Source organism: Nematolebias whitei, chromosome 20 (assembly GCF_014905685.2).
Source record: "Nematolebias whitei isolate Nwh7 chromosome 20, NemWhi1, whole genome shotgun sequence".
Lineage (NCBI taxonomy): Eukaryota > Metazoa > Chordata > Actinopteri > Cyprinodontiformes > Rivulidae > Nematolebias > Nematolebias whitei.
In genome coordinates this window covers 20,978,022-20,993,487 of record NC_056517.1, presented here as the reverse complement: position 1 = coordinate 20,993,487, position 15,466 = coordinate 20,978,022, and the positions used below count along the sequence as shown (strand labels likewise).

The following is a 15,466-nucleotide window of genomic DNA, read 5'->3' as shown; positions in this document are numbered from 1 at the left end:
AAACTTTTAGTCTAAAACTAAGCATAACTTTGTTTGAAACATTTTAAACAAAATCCAACAAAGTTCAGTCAGGTCATCTGGACGATTTCTCTCTCTTTTTTTAAAGACGTTTAATTTTGAACCACATTAGCTATGGCTGCCTCAGAGGAGTCAACAGGGGGAGAGGGCGGGCTACAGAAACCGTCTTATAATCATAAAACTGGTTTTGTCCACTATATATGGGAGTGTGCTGCTTGTGAGACTGAGTTTGTTGTGGCTCCTCGGACTGATGAAGTTCTGTGGATGAAGGACGAAACGTCTCAACAAAAAAATAAACTGTCCAGATGATCTAACTGAACTCTGATGGATATTTTTAACCTAGATTATTGAGCATGAACTTTGATATTTTAAACAAAATGTTTCCACGTTCTGACCTAAATTGTGCATTTGTTGAAATGTGCATCAAGGCCCCTCTTCTTGACTCGCCTTGTTCGGACTCAGTCCTGATCTTTTCCTTCAAAGTAAACTAAACGGCTCTTCTGCATGAAACAAACAGCTGTCCTGATGACATTATTGGTTGTAAATCTGGGATGAACCCCTCAGTGAACACATCCATTTTAATGTGCCTTTGTGCTTTGGTGAATATTTAACATTGTCATTAGAAAAGTGGTACAACTGATGCCAACACAGTTTTATATGTAGCCCTGATGTTCATATTTTCCTTTTGATTTAAACAAACCCCTTGAAATCTTTTAATTTCTCATTTGTCAAGATTATGAAACAATCGTCCTCTGTCTCAACTTGTGTTGAAGAGTCCATCTGAGCTCACATCTCTGCTATTAAAAATGATTTGTGAGTGGGAGTCCTGCTCCCCTTATTCTTTCTCTCATTTCTAAATGTTTAGCTTCTGTTTATTCCCTGTAGTAAGCCACCAGAATCACTTTAGTTGTACGGTCGACGGCAGCAGGCTCCTCAGAGGCAGCGTCTGCTCGGTTTGTTGAAGAAGCAGCCACGTGACTGGCTGCCTGCAAAGAACCGTGGACAGAGTTGGACGTGGGCACGGCTGTGGACAGGGCAGGGACGGTCACATGAAGGTCTTTCTCCTTGCGGACGGTGCGCAACGTCTTTGTCATCCGTGAAAATGTTTGTCTGGAGCCTCGCTCGGCACTGGAGCAGCAGATAAACGCCCAGAAGCATCTGGAGAACTGCACAACATAGACAAACGGCAGCAGTTGGAAGATATGATAGGGTTTAAAAACTTTTAAATAAAGTGAAGTTACATTTTGTAAAGATCTTCAACAGCACAGCAGCATCTAATAAACAGTGATTTATGGTGACAAAGAAATTAAATTGATAACTGATGTAGCTGTGGACAAAAAATACTCCAAATCTATCAGTCACTGCCCAAAATACAACACACAAATAATTAACTTGTAAAAAAAACTTCAAGTAAACGCCTGATGGTCAGAGGTGTAAGAATATGTACAGGTAAAAAGCTGTAATTAACAGAACTTTTCCAAAAAAATACATCTGTTTCTTCTTTTCTCCATGTTTGTAGACCTGCAGGCTACCCCTGGATAAACGTAGTGTACTTAGTATACTCTCCAGTTCCACACGTATACTTAAAGTCTACTACATTTCCCCATGGTGCTGCAGACGTACTGCAACAAACAAAACACTGGCAGACCCCTGACCCTTCATCAAATTGTTTCCAAAACCACATTTACTTCAAATTGAGCATAATGTTTACCTTAAAATAAAGATTTGCATCTGTGCATTTGCCCCTTAAAACACAAGCAGGTCTTCAAATTTGTCTCATTTCTCCCTGATGGCAGTTTTTTTTAAATACTTTGACCAAAATATACAAAGAAAAGACAAAGAAACGTGAGGTCACTACACAAAGAGCTTGTTTGAACCTTGTTTCAATCCAATTCAGTTCAGTCAAAAGTGGATAGATCAAAATGTGTCAGAGATTAAAAGGTATCTCCACTTGTGATTGGATATCAATTTGTTGCCAACAGTCTTTTTTACTACATTGTTTTTGCAGTAACAACATGACCATGAATAAAAACAAACCTTCTTTGAACGTTTCTATCAGTATGTCCTCATATTTTCACAGTCTCTCCTATTTGAAACGAAGCAAAGGCTTGAGTAAAGCATTAAAGTAAGAGTTCTGTTGTTATTTTTTTTTAATAGTTCTGCAGATTGTGAATAGTTATTGTCTTACCTGTTGTAGAATGCTCAAACTAAGTGTAAGCTCACCAGTCTGGCCAGAATTAAACTATTTATCCTAAATGAGGTTCAAAACTCTTAAATCCACTTGAAAAGATCTGAACTGTTACTCTGATGGTCTATGGCTATATCATGCATCACTTTGCTCCAAAAATTACACAGGTGAGCACACATCTGTTCATCGCCATTCCTGTCCCTCCAGTAAGCTTCATCTCTCCTGAAGGTGCATTTTAGGAGCTGATTCATCCTTCAAGAAGTTGGCTGAGAGTCAAGCAGACCCCCACCCCCCCATCTTTGTCTGTTGTCAATGTGCTTATAGCTGTTAATTACCAGCAGCTCATTTTAGAGCCATCATCAGGTTCAAGCAGCATCTCATCACAGCATCAGCTGTTCAGAGGAGAGTGTGAGAATTAGATTACTGCTGGGGGAGACCAAGGGGAGAAAAGTGCTCGGACATGAAGGGGTGAACAGATGGCACTGTTAAGTGAGACTCCCTGCAGGAAGCACCGAGGTGGAGCTAAGATTACGCTCGAGTCGAGAAATTGAACTGGTTAGTCTCTCAGAGAGTGACCAGCCCTGCTAATGTTCAGCAGGACAAAGAAGTAAAACAGATCTGGAGTCAGTTTAACCAAAACACAACAAGAAGTGCATCAGCTGTCCATCCTGATATGAATCATATCTAACCTCAACTAATGGGAGCTCAGAACCGATGTGAACATCTTTAAACGTGCTGGAAAACTGAAGGGAATTCATTTAGAATCTGCCTATTTAACATAGAGTGGACAACTTAAAGACAAACAACTATTTACACTTTTATTTACATCAAGGGAAATTTAGTTAACAATCCAATGTTCCCTCTAATTTTTCATGTGTCTGGGCAAACACACAAGCTCCCTGAGCACATCGAGGACCACTGTGAGCAACAGCCACATCGTGTCATTGGCTGGACACCTGTCACTCACTGAGTTACATAACAAAACGGTCAAGAAAAAATGTTATTGGTCTAATTAATTTGCAGTTTAAACAGTAGTTTAGGCAGTTTAGTTCAGTTTGAGACACTGGTGGGTGTGTCTGGGAGGGTCCTCCCCCAGAAAATTTTGAATAAAGTAGATGCCATTTCCTGCATTCTGGTGTATTTTAACAGGTTTTACATACACAAGTAAACTCTTGATTCAGTAACTATTTTAGAGTTACTGGCACAACAAGACGTAACCTGACCAACAGCTCTCCTTGTGTGAATAGAGCATGCTCTGTTTCTCTCATGCATCCTAGCCACAGTCCAAGAAACACAGTGTAGCCTAAGTTAAGTTTTAGAGAAAAAAATTACTAGCCAATATAAAACGATAATAATCACGCCTTCTTGCCATTAGCCTTTGGACAAACAAACAAACAAGATAGCTGTAATAGTGGAGGCAGTGAAGCTCATGGCGTTACCTGAGGCATTTAATGAGGCATTTCTGCCTTTTCAGCCAACATTAAGGCAAATAAGACGAGCAAATAAAATTCTAAGTACTAATAACTTAAAATAGTTACTGCAGTAGATGTTTTCATGTCACAGAGTGACACAGGGCAAGAACTCTCGGTGAAATACAGTATGTAAGAGTGTAAATTTTACATAACCTATTAAACACTGTACAAAATCAGTGTAGTGTTAACTGATCATAACAAACAAAGACTTAACTTTGGCAACCAGAAGTTACAACATATATCTACATATAAAACACACCAAACAAAGCACAACTAGTTTTAAGCATTAACCTTTAATTTAACCATTAAGCATGCAATGTAACTATGACAGAAAATGGAGGATTGACCTGCAGTTACCTTCATATAGACGGACAGGTTGTACTTCTTGTTTAGTTTTTGAAAAGTAATAAACTGTATTCCACCTTCTAAATACTCGGGGTAACACATGTCTGAACCGCATGTTTCCCACTGACAACGTTTAACCAATTTTTCCAATGATTTTGGATGAAATGCCTCTGACCACAAAGCGTACGTGCAAAACCCTGATAATGTTGTTAGAGGAATACTGGGCTGCAGGTAAAGGGCGTTCACTTCAGAACAAACTGAGGTCACTGATTGGTCAGTTGCTGACATGCCTATATTGGACTGATTGACAGGAGGCGTCAAGGCTTCGATTCAAGCAACTACAAAAAAATTATAAATTTTACTGGCCCATTTGACTGTCATCATTTATTCCATATTTATTTCAAATATATTCAATATTTTGGTGAATCTAAGGTTTGAGAACTGAGTTTCCTTACAAAATCCTAATGATGGGTTCTAAACTTTTCAGGAGTGCTGAGTTAAAATTTTAGGAGTGCTTGAGCACCCCCAAAAATAGGCACCTGTGTACAGAGAGGTGCACAGGAAGCCCCTTAACCTGGTGTCAAACCCAGAACAATGTTAACCGCCTACACCACTCTGCAGCAATGTTCTACTCAAACTTCTCAAATTTACCCTGAGGAAAAGATTAAGTATTTATTTTGCATGAATCCCATAAAAATTAGTCAAAGCCAAAAGTGTAATCATTGTCTTCTTCCTCATTCTCTCCATTGCCTTCCTGCTTTTTAAAAATATATATATCGTATATATTTAGAGGTTGACAAAGGACAAAGGTTTCCATTAAAAGTCCTATTTAAAATTAAAAACAAACCAAAACACCTTCTAGACAACCAGGTTCAACATTTTAAATCCAAAATACTTGCATTACAATGAATAGACAAAAACAAAGACATTTTTAAATGTTATCTATGATCTTGAGAATAACTTTTCCAAATGTTTATTTACTTACATGAAAAACAAAAACATGATCACTGAATATTTAGCATGGGCACTTGTGACCTAAACAGTGAGATTATTTAATTTTTAAAATTCAAATTGTAATATTTATAATAGAAACTGTGAATAATCTACATATTTGGTGCCACCTTAAATTGGAAACATCATCAAGTTCCTTAGGAAACAAAGATTGCTAATCTGATCGGATGTTCGAATACATCTTGATATTGCAGACATCATCAATTTATATATACATACATATATATATATATATATATATATATATATATATATATTTTTTTTAAGTCATGAATTTCTCACAAGTTCTTCTGGACAAAAAGGTGCGGACTGCTTTGAGTTTTTGTTTGGGATTCACTAAATAATTCATGTAATCATTAAACACTTAAATGTGTCACTGGAAAAGAAAAATGCTTAGATAAAATAAAGAATTTTGTTTTTGAATCCAGTAGTCCTGAGATGAGAACAGCATAAAATTAGACAACATACAGTATGCACAGTTTACATCATATAACAAATACTGACTTTCATGTTCTTTTGCAGAGAGATTGCTTTAAAACTAACAAAAACATTTTATTAGTCAATAAGACAACAGCGGAGGTCCGGCTCGTGAATCTGTACAGCGCTTGAAGTCTTCAACTCGCCTCAACTCAGTGCTGCTATGATCATGGGCTGGGAGGAACTGAAGACTGAAAGCGCCACACAGTGCAGCCTCCCGCTCGCTCCTCTGCAGCTCGGTCCTACAGAAAGACTTCCCTCCGCCGTCACAGCGAGTCAGCCATCAAAACAAGCTAAATGCCTCACAAGCTGAGCGACGGCCTGACAATGAGGCAGATAAAGGTGGAAAGGTCATCGCTCCTTCATAGTAACATCACATGCTAATCCAAATCAAAGCTACCTTTGGAAGATTAAAAAGAACTTTCATCCTTTACTCTCCCCTCTCGTTTACCTTCATGTTAGCATTCATTTATATCGTTTACAGATTTGCTGCTCTTTCTTCACTGCCACTTCCTCATTTTAGCTTCCATCTTGTTTTTATTCCTGCCTCACATATTCCCAGCATCAATCTTGATAATTTGACTTTACCCTTTGCAAACAAACGCCTGCACAAGGTCAAATATGCAAGAGTCTGCAGCTGTTTGCAGACTTTACAGAAAACATGACACGAAAGCTGATTTCTAAAACTATTTAAACGACTTTAAGGACACAGTGTGGCATAAAATGTGTTGAATATAAAAGAGCTCAGTATTGATCTCAGTTTTCAGTTTCTCAGCATGCATATTTTTGACTACATCTCGGTGTTTCTGTTCATTAAAATGTGTGCTATCACACAGAAGATCATTTTATTTTTGAACCGCTTCAATGAAGTTGTCCACAAAAGCACCAAAACAACTTGTGTAAACTCCATCTTTTTTTTTTACTTTGTTCTATAACTACAAATAACTCATTATATTTTTGAATTTGTGTCCTTTCAAGGTTGCGGAAGTTGTGTCAAAACTGAGCAACAAAGTACTTGCTAATAGGCTGATGTTGTAAAAATTAACGTTTTAATGAAATAAAGGGAGAAAAAGTTTGAGGTCAAACAAATCAGCAATAAAAAGTCTAAAACCTAACAAAAACAAAATTAGTTAAAAATAGACAGTGTAATTAATTCCATTTGTGCTCATGGAAACTGAAATTTTATAAAAATTTAAATAGTAAAATCCAATTTATGACTCAGTTTTGGGCTTAAACTGAGACGAGAAATATAAAAAAAAGTTGCTTAAAATGAGTTCAGAGTCTCAAAGTTATTTAGGAATTTTAGTCCCAAATCAATCTGAACCTCATCCGAACTAAAAAACAACAATTTATTGGTCACAAAGCAGTTCAGTACCACAAAACTAATTTTAAAAAACATTTTAAAACTGCCAGAAAATTGAATTTGTATCATATGGACAGTAGACTGAGAACTAAATTTTAAATTTTTATTTTAAATCTTGGGAATTAATTTTTTTGTCTTTTCAATTCAAATTCAAAAATACTTTAATCCCAAAAGGAAATTAAGTGTTGTTGTTTTAGCTCATCATCCTGGTTTCATTCAAGAGTTGCTATGGATGCTGACAGCTGTGGGCAGGAAGGATCTCCTGCAGCGAATCTGAAGAATCTGGCCACAGATACTGATCCGTCCACCTGGATCCAGCTTGATGTCAGATCTGGCGGGCCTCTCTGCCCTCCTGGGCAGCAGGACTGCCCGAAAGCTCCTTGTCACCACGGACAGACAGCTGAAGGTGATCCTGGTCCTCCCTTTGTCATGAGCAGAGTTTCCCACCTTCTCCATGATCTTGGTGGTCAGGTACTCGAGTACCTCCACCAGGTTGACGGGAATTCATATATGGCGCCTCCTTTTCAGCTCATTTGGGATTTGGAGCTGTAGTTGAAGTATTTGAGCTTTTGAGATGTTAATCAGCTGCTCCTGGTTGTTAAAAAAATACATTGTTGCCATGGTTACGCATCATAACAAAAGCCCAAAAGTAAAAAGCTTTAAGTAAAAATCCTTCCAGCTGCATAGCATCTGATACCTGAGGAAATAATTATCTGAAAAAAGCGATTTACATCCAGAAAAAAGAGGAATTAAAGTTTTCAAAAGCAATAACTCAGAATGAAAGTAATAGAGCTACTTCAACATGCAGCCACCCCGAGCGGCGCAATTTTGCCCTCCTTGGATGGCATTAATCTGGCCTCCAGTTCTAATGTTAAAAATCTTGGTGGTTTTTTTTTATCAGGACATGTCTTTTATCCCCCCACATTAAAAATGTTACTAGAACTGCCTTCTTCCACCTGCGTAATATCACTAAAATTAGAAACATCTTATCTAAAAATGATGCAGAAAAACTGGTCCATGCATTTGTCACGTCTAGACTGGACTATTACAACGGTTTAGTATCTGGGTGTCCAAATACTTCTTTAAAAAGTCTTCAGTTAATCCAAAATGCTGCTGCCAGAGTCTTAACTGGAGTTAGTAGGAGAGATCTTATCTCTCCAGTTTTAGTTTCTCGCCATTGTTTCCCTGTTGAATCCAGAATAGAATTCAAAATCCTACTTCTAACCTACAAAGCCCTCAACAACCTAGCTCCATCTTATATTCAAGATCTTATTGTTCCATATTTTCCTAACAGAGCACTTTGCTCTCAGACTGCAGGTTTGCTCGCGGTTCCTAGAGTTTCCAAGAGTTTCCAAGAGCAGAATGGGAGGAAGATCTTTCAGTTCAGGCTCCTCTCTTGTGGAAACAACTTCCAGTTTCTGTCTGTGTGGCTGACACATTATCCAGTTTTAAGACTGGGCCTAAGACTTTCCTTTTTGATAAATCCTATAGTTAAGTTTGGCTTGTTATGCTGCTATAGGCTTAGACTACTAGAGGGCAAATTGACCTCATTTCCTTAAATGAATTGTTAAAATTGAATAGTGTTCATTTGATACTATTTCTATCTTAACGTGATTCTTGACCTGCCATTGTGTTAAGCCCAGCCGGTCAAAGCAGATGGCCACTTGTCCTGAACCTGGTTCTGATAAAGGTTTCTTCCTCGTGAGGGAGGTTTTCCTTTCCACTGTCGCCTTCATGCTTGCTCAAGATGAGAGTTCTGCGATGGAGTTAAACTCAAAGCAGTCTGCTCCTCAGATAAATAATGTTAAATTATCATTTTTAAATACGAATGTTTTTGTTCAGTGCCCTGAGACGACTTCTGTTGTGACTTGGAGCTATATAATTATTTATTTATTGCTGAAGCTTAAATCTCTTTTAATCTTTTATATTAAATAATATTATTGATCATTTCTATCCAGTAAACAGAGAAATGTGGAAAAAGTAGGAACTAAAGGTTCAGTTGTAATTTTCTGTGGTTGAAATCTACAACAGACTGAAGTCTCTGCGTGTTCTGCTCATGTTTTACGGTTTTCATTTGATTCACGAGTGTCTGAGGATTTATTGGTTGTGAAATGTCGCACACAGATAACATTTCAACATTTGTTCTGCCGTAAAGCAGGCAAGGTTGGAAAGCAAATTGCTTCTTTCTTTATCTTGTCTTTTCTGTGTCCTTGAACTTCATTGATGTGCAGCCGTGCAGGGGGTAGTGAAGGCACAGGGGTTGGATCATGTGTGTTCTCTCCGAAGGTGCAAATGAAGAGCCAACAGACAGAAATAGTGTCATCTTGTTGCTCCGACTGGGTGTAAATCACAGAAAGCCTCGATTACTGGCCTTAGTGTCGGGTAATTAGACCCAATCAGCTGGTGGGCAAAGAACAGAGGACTCTAAGGTGCTTCATCTTTTCTTAGAACACTAATATGTTTGGAATCAAAAGCTTTTTAGCCTAAAACTTACTTTAATCTATTTATATAACTTATAGACCTGTAAAGAGGGAAACAACATCAATTAAAACATGTTTATTTGCTCACAGGAACATTAAAATGTGTCTGACCCATTAAAGTTTGAAATGCTTGTGACATCCATCCTTTGAGCATCATCAAACACCTTCAGATAATGTTTGTCCCAGGCTTCCATTGAGCTTATTAACAAGTCATTAAAGTTTCCTTCATGGCCTTTAGACACTTAGTTAATGGAATTAACAGTAATTAGTTGACTAAATATTCTGCTGCTGTCTTGGTTTATTTTCGACAAGCACTGAACATTAAACTCTACTGTGAGTCAGAAGCTGCTCTGTGAACACTTTACTTAGCAAACACAGCGAGTAAAACTTTGATAATTAACCCTTAAAGCAAACTATGTTGCTACACTCAGTGCAGTCTGCTACTAAGTCCTAACTCTGCAGCCCTCACAACTCAACAAGTTGGTTTGAATGGGAAGAAAACAAACAAACAAACAAAAAAAGGATAAACTGCTCAACCATGCAGACTTTTTATCAGAGTTTCACTTACTCATAAGCTGCTCATTTCAATGTTAGTATTCAATTCATTTGATTTATATAGCACTAAATCACAACAAAGTTGTCTCAGGGCACTTTACAGAAACATTCACATACATAAATGCCAATTAGTAAAGTTCTCTATCTAAGGAATTCTTAATTAGTTGCAATGATTAAGCGTTGTTTAAAGTATCTTCAGGAAAATGACTGATGCAGCAGCATTGTTTTCCAGTTTCTGCAGTCCCGCATTAAAAATCCATGAATGTTCATTTATAATTCATTTAGAAAAATTACTAACTGCACACCAACATGTCAATGAAAATCAAAGATCTGACTTCTGTGAAGAATGAGACAATGATCACAAAATCTAGGGGGGGCTTGCGGGTGAAAGAGCGATATCTCAACATAGTAGGTATGAGATTTTGCTGCACCCAATTAATTTTTTTACTTTGCTTTACTTAGACCTGTCCAAAGCCTTTGATACAGTAGATCATTACATCTTATGCCACAAGCTTTCAGATACTGGCTTCTCAGATGACACTGTTCGTTGGTTCTCCAACTCTCTATCAGGTCGGAGGCAATGTGTTCGACAGAACAGTATTTCATCTAGTTACCTAATGGTCACCAATGGTGTCCCACAAGGCTCAGTTTTAGGACCCACTCTTTTTACAATTTATATAAATAATGTAGGTCAAAACATTCCTGACGCCTCTTTGCATCTCTATGCCGACAATACAATTGTTTACTGCCGATCTAACACAGTTGCCAAGGTTTTCCAGCTTCTACAGTCTGCATGTGACATCATTTAGTCAGACAAATTCAACCTCAAACTGGTGCTAAATGTTGATAAAACCAAAGGGATGATGTTTTCAAACAAATGTTTGTGCCAGCAACTCTTCCTCCTATCTCATCCATGCATGGTGTTCCTATTGAGTTTGTGGATTCTTACAAATACTTGAGAATTTTGGTTGATGCACATCTCTCTTTTAAACCACATGTCGAAAATTTAATAATGTAACTGAAATTAAAACATTTTTTTTTCAGAAATAGATCTTAAAACCATAAATAAAATGTACGAAATCACCAAGATGATGATGGGTTTGAAACTGCAGAAGCTGTTTATCTTTGAGAGGATAATGGAGACAGACAGGGACAAAGGTTTAAATCAGATCAGGCTGGGGAGCACAATATATATAAAAAAAAAACATCCATTCGTTCTCAGAACCTGATAGTCAAACATAAAGAAGTGGTCTTGAAAATGGTCATCATCTCCCTCACTCAATATTTGTTCAGAATGTTCATAAAGACAGACAGGTCAGAAGAAAAGTGGTTTTAAAGATGCAACAACACTATGAGGCCAATATTCACGTCTCACCTGTTTGTTCATGAATATGTAAATAAAAGGGTTGATGATGGTGGAGCACTTGGCCAGAAGTGACGGCGTGATGCTCGCCTCGGGGGTCAGCAGGTCAGGCGGCCCGAAGGTGGCGAGCAGAGCTGCCACTCCGTACGGCAGCCAGCAGCCGAGGTAGCACATCACCATGACGACGACCATCACCAACACCCGCTGCTCTCTGCGACGGTTCACCACTGAACTCACGCTGCGCACCTGGAAGACAGGAAACACTATTATCACCGCAATGGCTCAAAAAGGGGTTAAGATAAAGTTTTATAACTTTATCCTCAGCACTTTTCATAAGTTTTCTTAGTGGCTTTAATCCAAGTGCGCCAACACTGGGTCGGTTTGCTTCATTTAACAAGACAATGATAAATTACCCACAATGCCTAAAGAACAAGTTTTGTGCTTTGGGAGACAGAAAGTTTTGATGCAATGCATGTTGTCAATTCAAGCAGAACCTCCATCCATCCATCCATCCATTTTCTTTACCCGCTTATTCCATTTTGGGTCACGGGGGTCGCTGGTGCCCATGTCCAGCAATCACTGTGCGAGGGGCGGGGTACACCCTGGACGGGTCGCAAGTCCATCACAGAGCCACATAGAGACAAACAAACATTCACTCTCTCACTCACACCTAGGGACAATTTAGAGTTACCAATCAGCCTAACATGCATGTTTTTGGACTGTGGGAGGAAACCGGAGTACCCGGAGAAAACCCACGCATGCACGGAGAGAACATGCAAACTCCACCCAGAAAGGCCCCTGGACCGGGGTTTGAACCAGGGACCTGCTCACTGAGAGGCAGCAGTCAAGCAGAACATATAGAATGACAAATTAAACAGAAGTTATCAGTTCCTTTGGAAAAATGTTAGTTTATCAAGATTAAAAGCACAGAATTGTGTTTTTGTTGGTAAACAAGTGATGTTTGGAGAATTTTACCATATTTTCATTATATTTGAATCACTTTTACTACAAACCGGATTCCAAAAAACTTGGGACACTAAACAAATTGTGAATAAAAACTGAATGTAATGATGTGGAGGTGCCAACATCTAATATTTTATTCAGAATAGAACACAAATCACAGATCAAAAGTTTAAACTGAGAGAATGTATCATTTTAAGGGAAAAATCTGTTGTTTCCAAATTTCATGGCGTCAACAAATCCCCAAAAAGTTGGGACAAGTCCATTTTTACCACTGTGTGGCATCCCCCCTTCTTCTTACAACACTCAACAGACGTCTGGGGACAGAGGAGACCAGTTTCTCAAGTTTAGAAATAGGAATGCTCTCCCATTCATGTCTAATACAGGCCTCTAACTGTTCAATCGTCTTGGGCCTTCTTTGTCGCACCTTCCTCTTTATGATGCGCCAAATGTTCTCTATAGGTGAAAGATCTGGACTGCAGGCTGGCCATTTCAGTACCCGGATCCTTCTCCTACGTAGCCATGATGTTGTGATTGCTGCAGAATGTGGTCTGCCATTATCGTGTTGAAAAATGCAGGGTCTTACCTGAAAGAGATGACGTCTAGATGGGAGCATACGTTGTTCTAGAACCTGAACATAGTTCTCTGCATTAATGGTGCCTTTCCAGACATGCAAGCTGCCCATGCCACAAACGCTCATGCAACCCCATACCATCAGTGATGCAGGCTTCTGAACGGAGCATTGATAACAACTTGGGCTATCCTTGTCCTCTCTGGTCCGGATGACATGGCATCCCAGTGTTCCATAAAGAACTTCAAATTGTGACTCATCTGACCACAGAACAGTCTTCCATTTTGCCTCACTACATTTTAAATGACCCCTGGCCAAGTGCAAACGTCTGAGCTTGTGGAGCTTGCTTAGAAATGGCTTCCTCTTTGCACTGTAGAGTTTCAGCTGGCAAAGGCGGATGGCACGGTGGAATGTGTTCACTGACAAGGCTTTCTGGAAGTATTACTGAGCCCATTCTGTTATTTTCTTGACAGTGGCATTCCTGTTTGAGGTGCAGTGACGTTTAAGGGCCCAGAGATCACGAGCATCCAGTAGAGTTTTACGGCCTTGACAGACAGACAGACAGACAGACAGACAGACAGATAGATAGACAGATAGATAGATAGAACATCCAAAAGGAAAAAATGTAAATAAAAAAAATAAAAAAAAAGTTTATTTGCCTTGTTTTTATTTCATATAATCCATCCATTATCGTTACCAGCTTCTTCCATTTTGGGTCATGGGGGTCACTGGTGCCCATATCCAGCCATCACTGTGCGAGAGGTGGGGGACACCCTGGACAGGTCTCCAGTCCATCACAGGGACACAAAGAGACAAACAACCTATCACACACTCACTAAGAGACAATTTAGAGTTACCAATCAGTCTAACATGCATGTTTTTGGTCTGTGGGAGGAAACAAGAGTACCCGGAGAAAACCCACGCATGCACAGAGAGAACATTCAAACTCTACCCAGAAAGGCTCCAGACCAGGATTTGAACCAGGGTAACCTGATTGCTGAGAGGCAGCAGCTCTCCCAGTTGTGCCACCCATCCATCCATCCATCCATTATCTTTACCCGTTTTTTCCATTTTGGGTCACGGGGGTCACTGGTGCCCCTGTCCAGCAATCACTGTGCGAGGGGCGGGGTACACCCTGGACAGGTCGCAAGTCCATCACAGGGCCACATAGAGACAAACAAACAAGACAAACAACCATTCACTCTCTCACTCACACCTAGGGACAATTTAGAGTTACCAGTCAGCCTAACATGCATGTTTTTGGTCTGTGGGAGGAAACCGGAGTACCCGGAGAAAACCCACGCATGCACGGAGAGAACATGCAAACTCCACCCAGAGGGCCCCTGGACCGGGGTTTGAACCAGGGACCTGTTCGCTGAGAGGCAGCAGCTCTACCAGTTGTGCCACCATGCTGCCCTATTTCATATAATGATTATAAAATTTACAGTGGATGAAAAACCAAAACATTATTACTTGTTTGGAATTAATTTAAGGTTTGCGAAGGAAGAAAAAGTTCATTAGCCCAATTGTTTATGGATTTTTTATTTTTTTATTACATGTCTTTAGGTGAGTGAATTGTTTGCTTTGGGACATGAAATGACAGTTTTGTTTCTGTCATGTTTTGTAGAATGAAAGGATCCAAAAGCAGACAGGCAGGAAATAAACTATGCCAGCCTTATCTGTAAGTTCAAAACGAGGCGTGAACATGACAACAGCTGAGTTGGACAATGAGCAGCAAAACTGAGACATCTATGGTATTTAAGAGGACAGGAAGTACAATGTGACCAGACTGAGGTGAAAAATGGACTCAATTGATAAAAAAAATGTAAAAAAATAAAAAAAACCTCATGAAACAAAAGTCAAAGCTTGTGAGAGTTTCAAGTGCTTCAGTTTCTGTGGCTCTTTGTTGCTTCCTCATTATCCTTTTCTCTGCTCTGACTAAATATTACATTTATAAATCAGTTTTCCATCAGTGTTTATCGCTGGAAGGTGAGCATCTGACTGACAGCCAGACAGAAATCCTGACAGATTAATTAAACCATTTATTGGTCCCTTGAGATAACAGTGAACTATATTTTTATTACAGGAAGCAGCAGAAGATGAACTGACATTCAAAATCTTTACAATCAGATCTTCTGTCTGAAACAAGTTAATATTCATAAATCCTGCTGCATCATTTTAAAGTAAAAAAAAATAAACAGATTCAGTGAATGTGTTTTTAATTAATTTGAATTTTAATTAAATAAATATATTTCAACTCTCCAAGAGAACTAACTTCTGGATGCTCATTAACAAAAATATGTTTCTGCATGACTTCTCATGCAAAGTCTGATAAAGCATAATATGAGTACATGGTAATAGAGTATTAAAATCGTTGGTTACGTACTGTAACCCCAGATTCTATGAATATAGGCGTAGCCCTTTAAGGCTGTCGCTGATGGGTTTATCCCGTTATGCAGAGCATAAGCACTGAAAAAAAATTAGTCCACGCCCACCTGCTGTGTGGGCCCCACCCGGTCCGTATAAATTACGTTAAGAGCGGGAAATCGGCTCCCAAAATAGCTTTTTTCTTCAGCCATTTAGGAGCCAGTGAGGCCCGACGCTTAAAGGGCTACGCCTATATTCATAGAATCTGGGGTTACAGTACGTAACCAACGTTCTAT

General features: G+C 39.1%; 1 protein-coding gene across 1 annotated transcript in view; it reads right to left on the bottom strand.

Annotated features, from left to right (window-relative positions):
* Positions 1-890: 890 nt before the first annotated feature.
* tmtopsb (teleost multiple tissue opsin b) overlaps positions 891-15,466 on the bottom strand; it is a 104,896-nt gene continuing 90,320 nt past the window's right edge. The window contains 2 exon segments of the mRNA XM_037694236.1: positions 891-1,184; positions 11,285-11,518. Of these exon segments, the coding sequence (XP_037550164.1) occupies positions 891-1,184; positions 11,285-11,518 (528 nt within the window).